The sequence below is a fragment of the Motacilla alba genome, chromosome 24 (genome assembly GCF_015832195.1).
Source record: "Motacilla alba alba isolate MOTALB_02 chromosome 24, Motacilla_alba_V1.0_pri, whole genome shotgun sequence".
NCBI lineage: Eukaryota > Metazoa > Chordata > Aves > Passeriformes > Motacillidae > Motacilla > Motacilla alba.
Genome location: NC_052039.1, coordinates 3,316,209 through 3,334,873, shown reverse-complemented (window position 1 = coordinate 3,334,873; position 18,665 = coordinate 3,316,209). Strand labels below are relative to the sequence as shown.

Here is an 18,665-nt window from a genome sequence, read left to right as displayed (position 1 = left end):
TGCTCCTTGCTCCCTCTCTTATTAAATAAATCTTTAATTAGGTCAACAGCTACCGGCAGAGAGAGGAGCGCAGGGTGTCCTCTGCTCTGCTTTTGTGGCAGGGGTGAGCTGCTGGCTCCTAGCAGTCTGTTCCCCCTGGATTTTTCCTGTGGGCGATGCTATCCTCCAGAAGTGCTGGGGATGAAGGGAGGTGTGTCCTTGTGTGCCCTGGGAGAAGCACCATGGGTGTGGATCCCCTCCTCAAAGCTGTAGAGATTAGGGAGAGGGCTGGGAGTAACAGGGTCACTGTGGTTCTCAGTCAGCCCAGAGATTAGGGAATGGGCTGGGAATAACAGGGTCACTGTGATTCTCAGAGGATCGGGGCCAGCCCTACTCCAGAGCCCTCCAGCTGCTCCCAGCCAAAACGCTGTGATGGAGCTGAACCTGAGCAACCTTCGTGGGGACACCTGTAGTGGTGGGAGTGACACCTTCCTCTTCCCCCCTCCAGGACCTCCCTTTATCGTTTCCCCTCCGGAGAACATCACAGTCAACATCTCCCAGGATGCTCTGTTCACCTGCCAGGCCGAGGCGTATCCCGGGAACCTCACCTACCTGTGGTACTGGGAGGAGGAGAACGTCTACTTCAAGAAGTGAGTTTATAGCTGGTGGGACAGCGTGTTCTCCTCCTCCTGCTGCTCCTGGGTTGTGCTGGGAGCTGGGATTGTGTTGGGCTTTGCCCCTGGCTCCCCTCGTGATCCTCCTCTCCTCTTCTCCTGCAGTGACTTGAAGCTGAGGGTGCGGATCCTGATCGACGGGACGCTGATTATTTTCCGTGTCAAACCAGAGGATGCTGGAAAATACACCTGTATCCCCAGCAACAGCCTGGGTCGCTCGCCATCAGCCTCTGCCTACCTGACAGTGCAGTGTGAGTGTGGGGATGGGGCTGGGATTGATAACACCTGGCTCCCAGGCGGCCCCAGAGGCTCTCTTGTCCTGGTGTGACACTGGGAGAATCAGGCTGATGCGACAGCAGCCTGTGGATGAACACGGAATCATCCTCAGCAAAAAAGCTTAAGAGCATCCCACGTGGGTGTGGGAGACAAGAAAGCAAATGGCCTGAGCAGCCTGAGCGACACTGCTCAGCGGGGATGGGCATCCACCTTGGCTGCAAGTGTTTTTTAATTAGGCGAGCATCGTCCCATGGCTGCTCCCCCACTGTCCTCACCCTGCTGGGGTGAGGTGAGGGCTCTCAGTGCCAAGGTGTGTTTGTGGTGCTCGTGTCGGGGGCTTGTCCCTGCGGCGCGGCCGTTCAGCCAGCCCGGTGTGTCACATTTCTCAGGCGGTAAGTGATCTAAACAAGCGGAGGAGAAAGGGCTGTAGCAGGAGCGGTGCCTCCCACGCTCGCTCGCTCTCCCGGAATCCCCGGGCGGTAATGGGTAGCGTGCCACCGGCATCCTGTGGCATTCCACAGTAATGGCCTCAATTGCCGCCGCTCCAATTGCAATATTGCTCCGCTCGGAAAGACTTCGGCGTTTTTATTTCATAATGAAAGACAGGCCTGAGCAAAGTGGGCTCTCAGCGTGGGTTTTCCAAGGCTGCCTTAGAGCTGCTGCTGCCTTTAGACCTGGTTCTGGTTAGTGGGGAGCTTCTGAGAGAAGGGCTGCCAGGTCCCTATGGGGATGGATGAAGGGGCAGAGTGGGCAGGGCGATGGTGTGAGTGGTGTGAGGCGTGATTTGGGGCTTGCATGTTCCCAGCTGGGTGGCTCTAGGGAAAGCCTGTGGCCTCAGGCCATTAAATCTGCCCTGCCTCTAATCCAGGGCCGCTTGTCAGGGCTGATAGCTGTTAAAAATAGCTCTAATGGCAGGAAGAACAGGCTCGGACAATCTGCTGCTCAGCCAGGATTCGGCACAAGGAAGGGTGCTCAGCTTTTGGTGCCACAAACCCTTTTCCTCCTGAGCAAACCTCGTCCACACCGGGGTGATGCCTCCGGAGGGAGCTTCCCATCCTCCGAAAGCAGATGGGGACACAGCTCTGGGTCATTAGTGGGCTGGGCTGGCCACTGGCCAGTGACCTAGTAGTGAAAGGCTCGATCCCATTACCCTCTCCCGCGCTGCTGGAGTCCTTGATTACATTTCCTAAGAGGTGGAGTTAAGCAGAGGGGGGTAAAGCCTGCTCCATATGTGGCGCCGGGCAATCTGGGTTATGGTGCCACTGCCGGGGGCGCGTGGTTTTGGGGAGTGGTTGGGGTGACCTGCTGGGAGCAGAGCTCCCAAACTCTGCTGGTTTTGCCCCAAGAAAGCAATAATCCATCTTCCGCATCTTCCATCCCTTCCTGTTAAGCACCTTAATGTTTACCTCCCACTTTGCATCAGCAGTGCAGGGATGCTGCACCCCAAAACCCCCACATTTATCCCTTAATGCAGCATAAGCCCCATCAGGATTTTCCCATAACCTCGTGCTGCCGGTGTCTAGACGAGATTGTAGAAATACTCACTCTTCTTATTAAAAATAACATTTTTTTAAAAAAGCTTCTTATTAAAGAAAGTCTAGATTCTCTTCAACCCACTCGCACTTAATTAAAAAGCTCTTAGAAGTGCTGTTAATGACACATTCTAGACTGGAGGATTGCGAGACACCTCTCTGCGTGGGTGGTGCAGTGTGGAGGGGGGGTTAGATACGTATTTTAAGGTTTTTGCATCTTGGAAAGGGTGAGGTGGCTGCTGTTCAACATGACCCAGCCTCAATGAGGCACGAGTACGAGCAGATATGGGAGGTAAAGGACTCGTGGCAGCCTGGACATGGATCCCTTTTCCTATCTGTGTGTGTTTTAAGGCTTGGCAGTTGAAATAGCTTTGATTGCTTATGTGTAAAACCAGGCTGTGTTGGGTGTTCATCACACCTGGCACATGCTGTGCTGTAATGGAGCAGCGCAGGCTTCTGCAGGATGCAAGCTGGTGTGGAAGTGGGAGCAGGCATATCTCCCATTTCTTCTTAAATGCAATCTTTAATGAGCCCCAGGTAGGAACACCCTGGACATGAGCAAAGCCTCCCAGAAATGCCAGGTATTCCAGAGGATTTGTGTGTAGCAAGCCTGGTTTAAAAGCCTGTGGGAGCCAGGGTGGTGCTGGGTCTGGAATTCATTACAAAAGTGAGGCAGATCCTCTGAAGCCAGGCTGGGAGGAGAGGAGGGCTCTCTTCCTGTGCTAACGTGGTGCTGCTGCCTTCCCAGATCCTGCCCGTGTGGTGAACATGCCCCCCATCATCTACGTTCCCATCGGGATCCACGGGTACATCCGCTGCCCGGTGGAGGCAGAGCCCCCGGTCACGCTGGTCAAGTGGAACAAGGACGGGCGTCCCCTGCGAATCGAGAAGGTAACAAAGCCCCCGGGGAGGGGAGAGGGGGGCACAGAGGGGTTCGGACCCTCCTGTCCTTGGCAAACACCAGTGAGCACTGTCACTGTCGTATTTTTCCTCCTGAGAAGCTGAGGAGCCTCAGAAAAGAAATATAAACAATAACTGTCTGCTGGCTGTGGAATGTGCTCTGGAGATGGTTTACCAACAGGTGCATCTTTGACTGGTCTCATCTGGATTGTTTTTACTCAATGACCAATCAAAGTCCAGCTGTGTTGGACTCTGAGCTTTTGTTATCATTCTATTCTGTTCTTGTCTAGCCTTCTGTCTGTGTCCTTTCTATTCTATTAGTGTAGTTTTAGTATAGCATTTTTAATATAATATATATCATAATATAATAAATCAGCCTTCTGAAACATGGAGTCAAGATTCTCATCTCTTCCCTCGTCCTGGGGACCCTCAAACACAACACAGAGTACCACCAGGCACCCCGTGGGTCCCTTTCTGTTGGGAGAGAAGAATCTCATGGATGGGATGACACTGCTTTTCCTTATCAGCTGTGGGCAGAGTTGATTCCAGTTTTCATATGGAGCTCACCGTGCCTGTGGACATTCTGTGTCTCCCACACCTGATGCCTTCTTCCCCCTAAAGTCACCTCCTGATGGCCCTGCTTTATTTTTTCCAATGGCAACTGGTGGTTAAAAGGCCCCTTTAACAAATCTACATCTTCCCCTAATCATGGTTTGATAGTCTGAGCAAGGATATTAGCCATTAAATATTTAAAGAAAACACTCAATATTTTAAATTTTTTGCTTAAATATTAACGATTTGAAGTTTTAATTCCATTTAAAGCTGTTGCTGCTGTGGCCTCCTGGTCCTTGGTGCCCTCAGCTCTCCAGGTGGAGATGTCTTGCTGACTCCAGAACAAGTCTTATTTAGTGTTAGATTCTGATCCTAGATCTTTTGGGCTACATGAAGAAGCCTGGCTGTGCTTGGACAGGCTGAAGTTGCCCAAGTTTCCTCTCCCTACTGTTGAGGAGATGCTTCGGGTGTTGGGAGTGGGATTGGGCTTCTCCCAGAGATGTGACAGCACCCTGGGTGAGGGTGGGGGGCTTGGCTGAGGGGGAAATAAGGAGCTGTGGTGGGTGTCGGATGCATGAGCTGCCCGGTTCTCCCTGCTGCAGTATTCTGGCTGGAACCTGCTGGAAGACGGGTCGATCCGGATCGAGGAGGCCACTGAAGATGCTCTCGGCACTTACACCTGTGTGCCTTATAACGCCCTGGGTACGATGGGCCAGTCTCCCCCTGCCCGACTGGTACTGAAGGTAATCCTCTGCCAAAATCCTATGGGTTTGCTGGGAGCAGTGTCCTCCAGTGCTGTGTGGGGAAGAGCAGAGGCTCCAGGGTGAGGGTGTGTCTGTGCTGCAGTTGGAGATGTGCTTCCCACCAGCACAGGCAAACCCCCAGGGCACCCTGTCTGGTGTAGCTGGAAATATCCTGCTGGAGCAGCAGCACGGGTTTTGACACTGGACTGGGGTAGTTTGAGGAAACATCTCCCTGGAATGTCCCCTTTGCCAACAAAACACTTAGCCCTGCTGGCCCGGGCTTGGGTTCAGGAGGATTTTAATAAATGGATGATTTGTGCTCCACGTGCTCTGGCTGCGTGCGGTGCCTGGGGCGCGCTGAGCTCCCAGTGCCGTTCCCAGTGCAGCTGGGGTGGGAGCTGCTGCCTCTTCCCTCCCTGAACACGGAGTCCTGTGCCTGGGAGGGAGCCGTGGTGATTCATGGTGTCTCGCCGAGGTTCAGATGATAACGCTTTGTGTACCAGACACACACATCCGCCGGGGCGGCTGCCGGGGCGAGGAAATCAGGTTGATGGCTGATGAGATGTGGGTGGGTTTCTTCCTGTTTCGAGGAGGTGAAAAAGCAAGATGCTGCTCAGCCTGGAGAAGAGAAGTTGTGTGGAGTTGTCAAAGCAGCCTTCCTGTATCTGAGGGCACCTGCAAGGAGGCTGGAGAGGGATTCTTTGTCAGGAACTGTAGAGATGGGACATGGGGTAATGGGATCAAACTGAAAGAGACAAAATTTAGGTTAGATATTAGGAGAAAGCTCTTCTGTGGGAGAGTGGTGAGGCCCTGGCACAGGTTGCCCAGAGAAGCTGTGGCTGCCACATCCCTGGAAGTGTCCAAGACCAGGGTGGAGCAATCTGTGATAGTGGAATGTGTCCCTGCCCATGGCAGGGAGTGGAACGGGATGAGCTTTAAGGTACTTACCAACCCAAACCATTCTGGGATTCCATGTTTCTGTGCTCCAGTGCGGTGGCTCTTTGCAGAGGTGTGTAATTTGGTGTGCCATCGAGGCTCCTTAGCACACGTTCTCCACACGATTTTCCTTGCAATGCCTCAAGCTTACCCAGAATGGGAATTGGGTTGGTTTGGCAAAGGCTTGGTTTTGGTGATGGGAGTTTGGGCAGGCTGACACTTCTTATTTTCCCTCGTTTGGCTGCAGGACCCCCCCTATTTCACGGTGCTACCAGGCTGGGAGTACAGACAGGAGGCAGGGAGGGAGCTGTTGATTCCTTGCGCTGCTGCCGGAGACCCCTTTCCCATCATCGCCTGGAGAAAGGTACCCGGCCTGCCAGACAAATCTGCAGTGCCTTTGGCTTTTGGTGAATATTGCAGACAGAGAAGCCACACTCTGTCCCGGTAAGAACAAACTGCAGGTACAGCTGCTTCGCTTTGGGCTGAGCCACTGCCGTCCTGTCCCGCAGGTGGGTGGGGGAAGCCCGGCTTGTGGCCGCCGAGTAATCCCGGGAAACCGACACGGCAGCATCCGCAAAGCTGAAACGCTGCCCCCGCCCCGGCCCCTCCTCTGCCTCGCCAGCACTGCCCACAGGACACCCTCCTCTTTGCCTGGCTCCCAGGTGTCACCAGCAGGACATGGCAGTCGTGGCAAGGCCGCTCTGCAGCACACACCTCCTGTGGAGGGAGGGGATGTGTCACCGCAGCGCATCCAGGGGTCTCTTGGCTCTGGACCAGTCAGCAGCTGCTTTACTAATCCCGTGACTTCAAAGAGCCTGGAAAGAAGCTGTTTTTATGATCCTGAACTGGATATAAAGATTTCAAGATGTCCCTTGTCACAGAGCGGCGTGTGGTGGCACAGCCTGGGAGCAGTGAGGGCTTTGCAGTTCTCCTGCAGTCTTCCCCTTGCTTCCCACCTTTACTGCTCCCATAGGAAAGCCACTGTACAGGAGACCTCCTGGGCTCTTTGCTGTGCTGTCAGGAGCTTCCCTCCAAGCCTTCCATGCCCTTCTTAGGGCTCTTGAGATGGATCTGGGTCCCTCTGTCACCCAGTGGGACCATCCCCAATCCTTCCATCTTGAGCTGCTGGATCTCTGGGTCCCTTTTAGCTACACGAGGAGGACCATGACTTGTACACATTGCAAGTGACCTGCCTAAAGCTTGTTGGCTATTTGGTCTTTTTCTCCATCTTGTTTTTCTTTCCATGCCCTCACCAGTCTCAGCCAGGTTTGTTTCCAATCCCGCGTGTGCCTTCTGGTGGTCCTCCTCATTTTGTGACTCTGGGCTTATCTCCTCCAACTCCAGTCAGGGCTGGCTTGGGCCGGGCTCAGTTTGCCAGTGGGCAGAAACCAACTTCCTCCTTCCCCATCAGCCCACCAGTGCTGACCAGTCTTTTGAAGAACTCTTTGCCTTGCACTGGTAACCCAGCGTGTCCTTGGGCTCCTCTGCTCCTCCTTCTTTGCATCTGTGGGTCCTGCTGTTGATCAGAATCCCCCACATGAAGAACAGCTGAAGAGGACTCAGGACAACATGGAATTTGCACAACTTTGGCTGATGGGCATAGATGAGTTGTTACAAGATCCATCTTTCCGCTTGGCTTGAGAGATTCCAGGCACCTCCACGCACGCCATCCTCCCACATCCCCACGGGACCCTTGATGCCCAGACCTGTGAAGGGTCCTGCCTCTCATCTGCTGCTAACTGAGGCTGAGGGGCAGTGTGGGCATCTCCTGGGGCAGCCTATGCCTTCCCCATCCCACAGGGGGTTTGCTGGGATGGCCAGTGCCCCTTCTTGCAGCAGTTTCAGCTTTGGATGCCGGAGGTTGAGCCCTGGCGCGGGGCTCGGTGTCCGTGCGACTGCCGTGGGGTTTCCCGCTGGTGTGTGAGTGCTGAGCAGCAGCCTCCTGACGCATGCCTCTCGCGTTGCCCCCCAGGTCCTCTCGGAAACGGGGGAACCGTCTGCCTTGCCACGACCGGAGAGACCAGATCCCCTGCCGGTGGCCGGCGGTGTCCCCTGGGCCGCGCAGGTAGCTTAGTGACCCCGCCGCCGCCTCGCCCTGCCCCACAACCCGCTGCTGAGTCGTGTTTTTTTCTCTCTTTGCCTGGCCCCCCACCCCGCTCCTTGCCCAAGGTAGGGAAGCCCAGCAGGAGCAAGCACAACACGCTGCCCGGCGGGACCCTGCAGATCCGCTCCCTCGGCAAGGACGACCACGGCGAGTGGGAGTGCGTCGCCACCAACATCGTCGCAAGCATTACTGCCAGCACCCACCTGACCGTCGTAGGTACGGGCAGGGGGGGAAGGGGCCTGGGGAGAGCCCCCCAGGCAAGGCAGGAGATGGGCGTGCTCCCCACAAAGAGAACTGTGGTGACAGGACAAGGGGGAGTGGCTTTAAACTGAGAGACAGGAGGTTTAGATGGGATATTGGGAAGAAATTCCTCCCTTTGAGGGTGGTGAGGCCCTGGCACAGAAGCTGTGGCTGCCCCATCTCTGTGGAAGTGTTCAAGGTCAAGTAGGACAGGACTTGGAGCAACCTGGTCTACTGGAAGGTGTCCCTGCCCATGTCAGGAGGGTTTGAGTAGATGTCCCTTCAAGTTCCTTCCAACCCAAACCACTCTATGATTCCAAGAGCAGTGTCTCCTTTGAATGTTATTTCCTGGTGGAGTTGCCTTTCTCAGTGCTGTTATTTTGGCCACCTGTCCTGCTGCCATTTCCAGCAGAAATGGCCTTGGCCATTGGCTTGGTGCAAGAGGAGTCCCCTCAGACCATGGCCTGGGAGAAGACCTCTTCCAGCCGTGGTGCTGCTCCCCTCTAAGCTGTCCCCTCTCTCTGCAGGGACAAGCCCTCACGCCCCGACCAGCGTGCACGTCGTGGCCGCCATGACCTCAGCCAACGTCTCCTGGGAGCCCGGCTATGACGGTGGATACGAGCAGACTTTCTCAGTTTGGTACGGCCCTCTGTGAGTCATCCTGGCATGCTTTGCTCTCTGCTTCTTTTCCTTCCTAGCCGACCCGAGCTTCGAGCAGCCGGGGGGAGGAGGGTGGGGAGGGTGGTGTGCCCAGCTCTGTGCCCGTGGGCCCCACAGGGCTGAGCTCCCTCGGGGCTCCTCGAAGAGATGGGTGGTGGTGGTGGTGGGATTGTGTAGTTCCTGTGTTTCCTCTCCCTTCTGTGCTGGCCACTGCCTCTGTCTGCCCCAGCAGGTTTTACTCTGCTTGGGGTACACAGGAGATGCTTTGCATTCGTGTAGCTCTGCCTCTGGCATCTAATTTCAAGATAAACTGTTTATGAGGCTTAACAGCCGGGGAGAGGATGGAAAATGCAACCTTTAGAGAGTGTGTCCTGGAAGAGCTGTGACTAAGCAGAAATATTCTCTCCTTGCTCTGTGGCTCCCTGGAGGTGGTTAAATCCCAGCTGAGATCATGACCAGCCACTGTGAAATCCTGGCACTGGGGCTTTGCTCCCATAGCTCCTGTGCTCCCCAGCACCCAGGTGCATCCCACCTTCCTGCAGCAGGGCCAGGCTCAGCCCTGTGCCTTTCCCCTGGGGCAGGGGATGGAGAAATGGAGCTGCAGCAAGGCTGGGGTTTACTTTGGGCTCTGCTGTTGTCATCTTCTTCTAAAGAATCATCTTTGGAAACGTGGAGGGGGTGATGTGTTCCCTTTCCAGGCTTGGGCTGGCATTCTTCAGCCTTGGCTCTTGCTCTCTCATTCTTTCCTTGCCTTAATTTGTCCTGATGGAGGCTGCTGATAGAGAGGAGAGAGGGAGACACTGCCTGTAATGATTTCTGCTCTGCTCCAGCCCGGGGCTGGGCTGTCTGTCTGGAGATGGAAAGAAGGAATGGATTGAACAGAGAGGGGGAAAATGAGGGAGCAAGCTGAGCAGCGCAGACCTTGCTTTGATGAAAATGTCCTTGGGAAGGAGTGGTTAAACCTTTCTGCTCTGGCTGCATCAGCAGCTGCTGCTGCTCTTGCTCTGCAACCTATTCTCAGATTCCTGCCTCCTCGTGGCTCTTCCAGACTCCGCAGGGAGGGAGCAGCCAGCAGGGAAGGGTGTTTGCACCAGGCTTGCATTAAGGGATTCACGGGGAGCTGTGGGGACTTGGGATAGGCAGGCAGTGACCTGTCTTGCCCTGACTCTAGGGTGTGATCCCTGGGGGATGTGCTGTTCCCTGGGCCCAGGGATCTGGGGCACAGCTGGCTCATGCAGCGCCATCCAGAGTGCCATCCCTGTGCTTTCCTCCCTGCTGTGGCTGTGGGATGCTCAAGCAAAACATGGCTCCATTTTCTCTGGATTCGTGCTCTCCTCCTGCCTCTGCTGTTGTTGAGGCTGGAAATGCAAACCTTGCTCCCCAGGGGTGGCTGGGGCCAGCACAACACTCCAGCTGCACCACGCCCTCCCTCAGCAAGGGGGTTCTCCCACTTCAGTGCTGCATTCACCCCCTGCTTTCCCCACCCTCAGCCCCTCTCTCGCCTGTCCCTGCCCGCAGCAGTGCTGAGAAGGAGGGATGTGAGGGCAGTGGGATTAAACACTGCAGGGAAACCTGCCCAGGAGAGGGGTGGCCCTGCTGCCCTCCTGCCTCTGCCACGGTGGTGCGGGATCCTGGGATCTGCAGTCCCAGCTGGATCCAGGGGCTTTCCCTGGGTTTGGTGGAGGCACACAGCACATGCATGGCTCTCCACTGACCTGCTCGTTTCCATGGCTTGCTGCTGCTGCTCTGCCTCACTTCCTGCTCCCTGGACAGCAGCAGTATTTCTCTTTCCCCCACCTTTTCCTGCTGGGTGGATTCACCTGGCTGTGATGGTGGCTGCAGATGTGCCCCCCCTTACTTGTGCAGGACAGACCATCTGCACCAATCCTTCCCAAATCCTCCATGGACCAAAACCTGCATCTGAGGGCTCAGACTCCCTAAAACATCTTTGTAACACTTGCAGTATGGTAGTTGTGCAGTGGTGCTGCTTTGGGATGTGGGATCCTGGTGGGATTAATGGCTTGTGGAGGTGCCTGCATGCTCCTGGGTGGCACTGGGAATGCTCTGGGAGCGTTTTTCATCCTGGGTTTGTGGTTAGACCCCAGGAGAAAGGTTCTGTCCTGCACTCCCTGCCAGTGCCTCTGCTGCTCTGCCAAACCCTGAGTGGTGCCCCAGGCTGTGCTGGCAGCCCCTGACTTGTGCAAATGTGGCAGAGATGGAGATTTAGTTAAATGTCTCTCGTGGGTTGACATGTACAGGGCTACAGCTGAGGGAGAACTTGGCTCTGGCTCAGGAGATGCCGAGGTATAAATGGGAACAGGGCCTGTCTCCTGCGTCAGCCGTTCCCTTTGCAGCTCTCACCAAAATGCTCCAGCTCCCACTTTTGCCCATGGGAATCTGGTGGAGAACGTGTCAGAGTGGGGCTGTTGGCACTGCTGTTATCCCCGACCCAGCTCAGGGCAGAGGGGAGAGCTTGTGGCGGTGCCCCTGAGAGCTGGTGGGACACCAGGGGATGGTGTCCTCTGCCAGCTCGTGGGTGGCGAGTGGCTGCCCATGTCCATCCACATCACTGCTGTCAAACCAAACCATCACTCGGGAAAGCTCCATTTTTGCATAAGAATTTGATGCTGCCTCTTTGTCCTCCCTGTCAAAGACAGCTTCCCCTGAGGATGCTCCCTTTTCTCTTGGCAGGATGAAGAGAGCCCAGTTTGGACCCCATGACTGGCTGTCTCTCCCTGTGCCAGCTGGTTCCAGTTGGCTACTGGTGGATACCTTGGAACCAGAGACTGCCTACCAGTTCAGTGTCTTGGCTCAAAACAAGCTGGGCACCAGCTCCTTCAGTGAGGTGGTCACTGTGAACACTCTAGGTAGGTCCTCCTTGGCAACAGGGAAGGGATCTGGGACGTCTGTGGGGAGAAGGGTCTTTGCCTGCTCCATGTGTCCTGTCTGCTGGGGATGGAGATGGAGATGAACATCATCAGCAATAGTTTCCAGCCATGTAGGAGATAGTTTGCAGAGGGTCCTGGATGAAGCTTGCAGATTTTGCTGGATGCATGAAGCTCTGGAAGGCTTGTCCTGAGTGACAGCATGGGAGAGCTGTACTGTGCCAGCCACCTTTCAGATCTTCCTTAAGTTCAGCTGGAATCAGGAGGTATTAATAGAGCCTGAGATCATTTGTTACAGCTCAGAGCCTTTGGGCTCTCAGCTGGAGGTGGGAGGAAGCAGGAAGGCCTGGAGTCACGGCCTCATTAGCCCAGTGCCTTTTGAAAATCCACTTTTCTATTTCTGTGATAAGAGACCAGACTCCCAAGACGTGTCCTAGACTCCTGGAATGTGAGAACAGCCACAGTGGTCCTTCTGCTGCTGCTGGGGGCACGTGTGGAAGAGGATCTCCTGTGCTTGCCCTGCCCCAACTCAGAGGTGTCCCTGTCCCTTCTGCTCTGTCCCCAGCATTCCCTGTAACAACTCCAGAGCCTCTGGTGTTGGTTACCCCACCGAGGTGCCTAACAGCCAACCGGACACAGCAAGGCGTCCTCCTGTCGTGGCTCCCTCCCGCCAACCACAGCTTCCCCATCGACCGCTACATCATGGAATTCCGCGTGGCGGAGAAGTGGGAGATCCTGGATGATGGCATCCCGGGCTCCGAGAGCGAGTTCTTTGCCAAGGACTTGTCCCAGGTGAGTGGGGGCTGCCCACACCACACCCAACTCGGTAATCTTTTCCAGCCTTCGTGGTTGTCTGATAGTATTGCACCATCTGCTGCAGCTCCGGGGAAGTTTCGGAGTGGCTCGATCGAGGAGCTGGGCAAGTGTTGGAGAAGATAGAACATTTTAATAATTTTAGTTAATGGTATTAAGTAATCACGATCAATATACATATAAATGATAAACAGTGTGTTACTCTTCAATTACTCTTAGCCAGCATTTGGCAAAGTTGTTGCAAGCTACTTTTGTAGGAACACAGCTTGAGAAAATGACTGAGACTTAAAGTTTCAATAAAGTCACTCTGATATGCTACAGTGAACAAAGCCAGGGAGAGAAGGATGTATCATTGAGGTTGGAATGTAGGATTTACGGACCACAAGGACATTTTGCAGAAACCAGAAGCTAAAGAGACTAACAAAGTCTCAGTATACATTAGAAAGTCCCTACAGGAGAAAAAAGATACTAAAAATATGCACTAATTAGCATAAGAAGCGAGAAATCAATAACCAATAGAGGATAGAATACGAATTAATGAAAGAGAATTGTGTAATTTAGAACCAACGAACAATCATTTTTGTTTGATGAAAATGTATAAATAGATGAAAAGGTTTTGGATCTGTGTCTGGGTGGAGGCCAGAATTTTGGTTCGCCACATAAAATGGCCACGCACCCCCTGGGCAAGGATAAAAGCCTGGCTTGCTAACTTTAAAAAGGTGTTGTTAGAGGGTTTTATGGGGATGTTGGAGGCTCTGGTAAGACGAGGCTGGAGGCTGTGTGGGGCCCTGACAGGTGTGTTTGGTGTTGCAGGACACCTGGTACGAGTTCCGCGTGCTGGCGGTCATGCAGGATCTCATCAGCGAACCCAGCAACGTCGCTGGCGTGTCCAGCACAGGTGAGGGCTCTCCTCTTCTGCCCCCGGGCTGTGGGGCTGTGAGCTGGGCTCAGGGAGGGCTGCAGGGCTGTCATGGGTGTGCTGAACACGGCGCTGACCCCAGGCTGCCCCGATGGGAGCAGGCGAGGACAAATCTCCGGAGCACCGCCGAGCCCAGCACGCCCCGGCTCTGCGGCGAGCCTGGAGAACAAAGCTCCGAGCGGGCACTGGCGCAGCCTGGGAGCGGGAATGAAAGGTGGAGGAGAGAGGGAAACGTAGCACTGCAGTGCAGAGCCCACAGGGAAAAGAGCTTTGCAAGCAGGGAGACTGCAACGTGCTGCAGTTCGTGCGTGTTCCCTGCACATGCAGCTCGGAGAATGCTCCTCGAGCCAGGGGCAGGCGGAGGAGGGTTGTGATGGCGCTGGGGAAGGCGAGGGCAGCAGGAAGGGATGGGGATGCGGCGAGCCCGGATTTTCTGGCTCTCGTGGAAAAGCCGGCTCGGCTGTGCCGCGATGCCGCGGTCTCTCTCTGCCCCCCAGTGGTGCCGGTGTGTTGAGGAGAGCTTGCTGCAGCCTCCCTGCTCGCTGCCCTTGCTCCTCACGCCCGGGTTTTCTGATGGGGTTTGGCAGGTGCCTGGCCCCAGGCAGCTGCTCTGCCAGGCTGAAAGCCCGGGCTCCGTGGGGGAATGTGCTGATGCTGGATATGGCACACGGCAGGAGCACCCAGGTGTGCAGGGTGCACGTGCCCACAGCTGAGATCTGCTGGGCCTTCACATGTGCTCCTGTTGAGCAAAGGGTTTGGAGCCCAGTTTTCACTGGGACGCTGAAATGGAGCACTGGCAAAAAGGTTGAAATACCTTGTGCTGCTACAGCAGGTTATTCAGCCAGGAGGTGACTGCAGGTTTGCTGCAGTTGTGTGTGTTTAGACATAAATATGTATTTGTTTGGTGTGGAGGCTTCTTCCCCGGGTGTCCACCAGCTAACACAGAGAGGTTTATCAGGTTGGTTTGGGCAATCTGATGTAGTTGAAGATGTCCCTGCTTATTGCAGCAGAGTTGGACTAGATGGCCTTAAACAGCCCTTTCCAACCCAAACTATCTTATGATTCTGCGATCTGGTGTGAGATCACCAAATCCCTTGGCCCTGAAACAGCGCTGATTGCTCTCCCTGGGTGGGCTGGCTTGGAAGCAGGGTCTTTACAGAGATTATCATTCCTGGAGACTATCACTGCCTCCACATTGTGGCAGCTCCCTGGGGAAGGCAGCAGGTCTAACACTGAACTGTGTTTTTCCCCCAGATGTTTTTCCTCAGCCTGACCTGACGGACGAGGGCCTAGCCCGCCCGGTGCTGGCTGGCATCGTTGCCACCATCTGCTTCCTGGCTGCTGCCATCCTCTTCAGCACACTCGCCGCCTGCTTCGTCAACAAGCAACGCAAACGCAAGCTCAAGCGCAAGAAAGGTAAGTCCATTCCCAGTGTGCTTCCTCCCTCCTTCCTGTCTCCCCTCGTTTCTGCCCCCGGTTGTGTTGTGGTCGTAACCTTCTTCCCTGTCTGTCTCTTCTTCGTCCGTGCGCGTCCTCAGGTGAAGCCCTGACTTCCTCCCTCGGCTGTGCCTGAAAGCGCCCGTGGTCGGGAGCGGGAGAGGCAGGGTGGGTGAAGAGGCGCCAGAGAAACTAGCCTGGGAATTCCGAGGGAGCTCTCCCACGTGGTGATAACTCCTAGAGCTGGGAGTTTAGTCTGGGCTGTCCTCTGGGATGCAGACGGGGGGCACTGCTCACCTCCTCCAGGTTCCTCTGGAGCTGGGCTCTCCAGCTGCTCCCAGCCTGGAGCGGGCAGTGCTGGGCTAGAGAAGACCCCAAAGGAGACCCTGCTGCTCTACTTCCCAAAAGCTGGGACTGCAGCCTCCATGCAGGAGCGGCTGGTAGGGAAAAGGGTGGCTGGGGAGCTGGAGAGGGCAGGGAAGCGGCTCCGTCTCCTCCAGCCTGCGGGGCTGTGGCAGCAGGACGGGCAGGACCCTGTGACGGGAGCTGTTTGTTGTCAGCAACCATTAAAGCACTGGAGCAATGAAACCTTGGCCTCTTGTTGAGTGTCTTTTGTTGTCGTGATGTTGAGTCTGTCTTGTCTCTGTCGTGTTGCGCCTCCTCAGCGTTCTCTCTTCTTTCCCCTTTTTATTCTCTTCCAGACCCTCCTCTCTCGATAACCCACTGCAGGAAGAGTTTGGAGTCCCCGTAAGTATCTGTCTTAGCTGCAGCACCAGGCTGTGGGCTCTTCAAGGTGCCTCCCTCCTACAGTCATTGCAAAGCTCAAACGGAAGTGTCTCATCCTTATTTGGTTGCTCCTGATGAGTTGTTTTTGAGTGTTCCCTGAACTTTTGGGAGCACAGCAGTTCACAAGAGACAAATGGGCTTTGGAGCAGGAAGCAGCAGGGACAAATGCAGCAAACTGAGCTAAGAGATGACCCTGCTGGATCTGTGAACATTTTCCAAAGCTGGAGTTGGCTGATGGAACTCAATTCCACACCAGTTGGAAGGGGCTCCTTAGGACAAGAACTAGCCTGCTACATATGGAGTCCTTCCTGCCAGCTCAGTGTAGTTTTTGAGTCATACTCTGTTGGCTCTTTTTTTCCTGGGAAATTCATCTTTTCTTCTGAAGAGTGCCCTGCTGAAGCCTCTTTCCACATGTACCCAAAGGTGGTGGATTGTGGTGGTGCAGAAGCCACAGCTCCTTGCAGAGCCCATCAAAAGCATGTGTAGCTGCAAATCAGCAGGAGCATCTTCCCGGTGGGAGTGCAAGAGTCTGGAATGTGGACACCTCATTCTTTGGCTCCTCGACTGCTGGAAAACGTGCCGGTGGACCTGAATCTTACTTGTTTTCAGTTCATTCACTGCTCTAAAATAACCTGCACTGTCTGTTGGATCTGCTGTCTTTTGCCTCTCAATCCTGTTTGTTCAAGGCTTTCTGGATAGGGATGAGGGAACTATCCTGGCCCTCTCTGCCTAAAGTCTGAGTGTTGATAATGGGAGAAGGAGTTGGTCTGAAATGATCCGTCAGCATCTCCAAGTGAGATGCTGAGTTCTGTGGGAGGGAACATTTGCCTGGTGTCCCTCTTCTCAGGGCCTTTCCTGGGCATGGATAGCTCAGGTGGACACAGGAAAGCCCAGAAGGAGCTGGAAGCCAGCTCTGGATGTGTCTTTTTTCCCTGTGGGGCTGTGGAGCTTGTTGCAAGGTCTTGGTGGAGCTTGTTGTGAGGTGTTGGGGTGTTGGTGGGGCTTGTTGCAAGGTGTTGGTGTTGGTGTGAGTGCCCGAGTTCGGCCCCGAGTGTTCTGAGCTGTCCTCCCAAGGAGCAGGGATGTTGTGCACCGCTGCTGGCGAGACTCTGCCATCCTGGTTAGCTCCTGCCAATTTCTCCCAGAGGTTCCTCTTCTGAGAGCTGGTAGCACTTTGTTTCCCGGATCCAGAGTTGTTCTTCTGGGCGAGAAGGGCTCCTTTCCACCCCAGGTGACCGTCCCCTCTCTCGGTTTTTCTCCCCTGTGGTCCAGGTTGTCTTCCGGCAAGGTGAGTCCCGAGAGCATCCGCACGCTCCGTCCCCCCTCGGAGTCCTCTGACGACCAGGGCCCTCAGGCCAAGCGGATGCTGAGCCCCACCAAGGAGAAGGAGCTCTCCCTGTACAAGAAGACCAAACGAGCCATCAGCAGCAAGAAGTACAGCGTCTCCAAGGCGGAGGCCGAAGCTGAGGCCACCACTCCGATCGAGCTCATCAGCCGTGGGCCGGATGGACGCTTTGTCATGGACCCGGCGGAGATGGAGCCCTCCCTGAAGACACGGCGGATCGAGGGCTTCCCCTTCGTGGAGGAGACAGACATGTACCCCGAGTTCAGGCAGTCGGACGAGGAGAACGACGACCCCGTCGTCCCCACCTCCGTGACCGCCCTGAAAGCCCAGCTCACCCCTCTCTCCTCCAGCCAGGAGTCCTACCTTCAGCCACCAGCATACAGCCCCCGGTTCCACCGGGCGCTGGAGGGTCCCGGCGCCCTGCAGGCCACCGGCCAGGCCCGCCCGCCGGCCCCCCGGGCTTTCCACCACCAGTTTTACGGTTACCTCAGCAGCAGCAGCCCCGGGGAGGTGGACCCGCCGCCCTTCTACATGCCAGAAGTCAGCCCACTGAGCTCAGTCATGTCCTCCCCACCACTGCCCCCCGAGGGGCCCTTCGGACACCCCACCATCCCCGAGGAGAACGGGGAGAATGCCTCCAACAGCACGCTGCCCCTGCCCCAGACCCCCACGGGGGGCCGGTCCCCCGAGCCCTGGGGCAGGGCCGAGTTCCCCTTCGGCAGCCTGGAGCTGGCCCCCGCGCCGTTCCCCCACCAGCTCCAGCCCTGTGAGGCGGCTGAGGGCTCCCAGCCCACGGGCTGCCTTCCTCGGGGGCCACCACCCTCCTCCCTCCAGGTGGTCCCTGCATCCTACTCGGGCATCCTGCCCCTGGAGGCACCAAAGAGCTGGACCGGCAAGTCACCGGGCAGGGGTCAGTCCTCCGTGCCCACTACCACCAAGTGGCAGGACAAACCTATGCAACCCATGGGATGTCAAGGGCAGCTAAGACATACCAGCCAAGGTATGGGCATACCCGTGTTGCCTTACCACGAACCGTCCGAGCCCGTCGGCCCCAGCGGCACAAGCACATTCAGCCTGGACACCAGGTGGTACGAGCCCCAACCCCGACCTCGGCCCAGCCCTCGGCAGGTCAGGAGGGCTGAGCCCAGTTTACATCAGGTGGTGCTACAACCTTCAAGGCTTTCTCCTCTGACCCAAAGTCCCCTGAGCTCCCGCAACAGCTCCCCGGAGCTGACTGCCCGCGCCCGGCCTCGCCCGGGGCTCATCCAGCAGGCGGAGGTGTCGGAGATCACGCTGCAGCCGCCCGCGGCCGTCAGCTTCTCCCGCAAATCCACGCCGTCCTCCACGGGATCTCCGGCGCCGAGCAGCCGCGGGGACAGCCCCAGCTTCCGACCGACCACCGCCTTCACCCCCGTGGGCACCGGCTTCTCCAACTCCCAGGGCTCCTCCCTGCCCGTGGACACCATGGATGTTTTCGGAGACATCCCTTCTCCAAGGAGGGCTGGCGAGGAGATTCTCCAACCGGAGCCGACATCCACCACCACGGTAGCCGCCACAGGGTAAGTGTGTGAGCCCCGTGGTGAACCCCCCCCCCCAGCCCCTTCCTGGCTTCCCCCACCCTGCCTTACCCACTCCCTCTGACTCCCTCCCTGCCATCACCATCCCAACTGGTAGGGTCTCTCTGGGCACGCTGCAGCATCCCTTTTGGAGACGGCGTCCCGCGGGCTTTGCTAGGCAGAGGCTGGTGCCACGGGCACGGGTTGCATGGCCGCCGCCCGAGAGCGCTGGGTTTTAGGCAGGCGACCTTCCCGGTCCCTTGGGAATCTGGGAGCGCCGTGACTCGGGCTACGGGCCATCTACCAGGTGTACAAAGACCTGGCTCGC

At 56.2% G+C, this 18,665-nt stretch overlaps 1 protein-coding gene across 13 annotated transcripts in view; it reads left to right on the top strand.

Annotated features, from left to right (window-relative positions):
* Positions 1 to 18,665, top strand: part of IGSF9B (immunoglobulin superfamily member 9B) — a 51,814-nt gene that overhangs the window by 13,537 nt on the left and 19,612 nt on the right. For 10 of the 13 annotated variants that reach the window (XR_005259707.1, XR_005259711.1, XR_005259709.1 and 7 more), the window contains exons 6-19: positions 488 to 629; positions 759 to 904; positions 3,210 to 3,352; positions 4,516 to 4,656; positions 5,840 to 5,956; positions 7,565 to 7,657; positions 7,762 to 7,912; positions 8,464 to 8,587; positions 11,288 to 11,463; positions 12,047 to 12,273; positions 13,108 to 13,192; positions 14,468 to 14,629; positions 15,352 to 15,397; positions 16,709 to 18,340. Coding sequence is in view for 4 of the 13 variants with exons in the window: in XM_038161519.1 (XP_038017447.1) it covers positions 488 to 629; positions 759 to 904; positions 3,210 to 3,352; positions 4,516 to 4,656; positions 5,840 to 5,956; positions 7,565 to 7,657; positions 7,762 to 7,912; positions 8,464 to 8,587; positions 11,288 to 11,463; positions 12,047 to 12,273; positions 13,108 to 13,192; positions 14,468 to 14,629; positions 15,352 to 15,397; positions 16,709 to 18,340 (3,385 nt within the window). In the remaining 9 variants the exon portion in view is untranslated. The remainder of the gene's footprint in view (positions 1 to 487; positions 630 to 758; positions 905 to 3,209; positions 3,353 to 4,515; positions 4,657 to 5,839; positions 5,957 to 7,564; positions 7,658 to 7,761; positions 7,913 to 8,463; positions 8,588 to 11,287; positions 11,464 to 12,046; positions 12,274 to 13,107; positions 13,193 to 14,467; positions 14,630 to 15,351; positions 15,398 to 16,708; positions 18,341 to 18,665) is intronic. The other 3 variants (XM_038161520.1, XM_038161522.1, XM_038161521.1) reach the window with 3 other exon arrangements.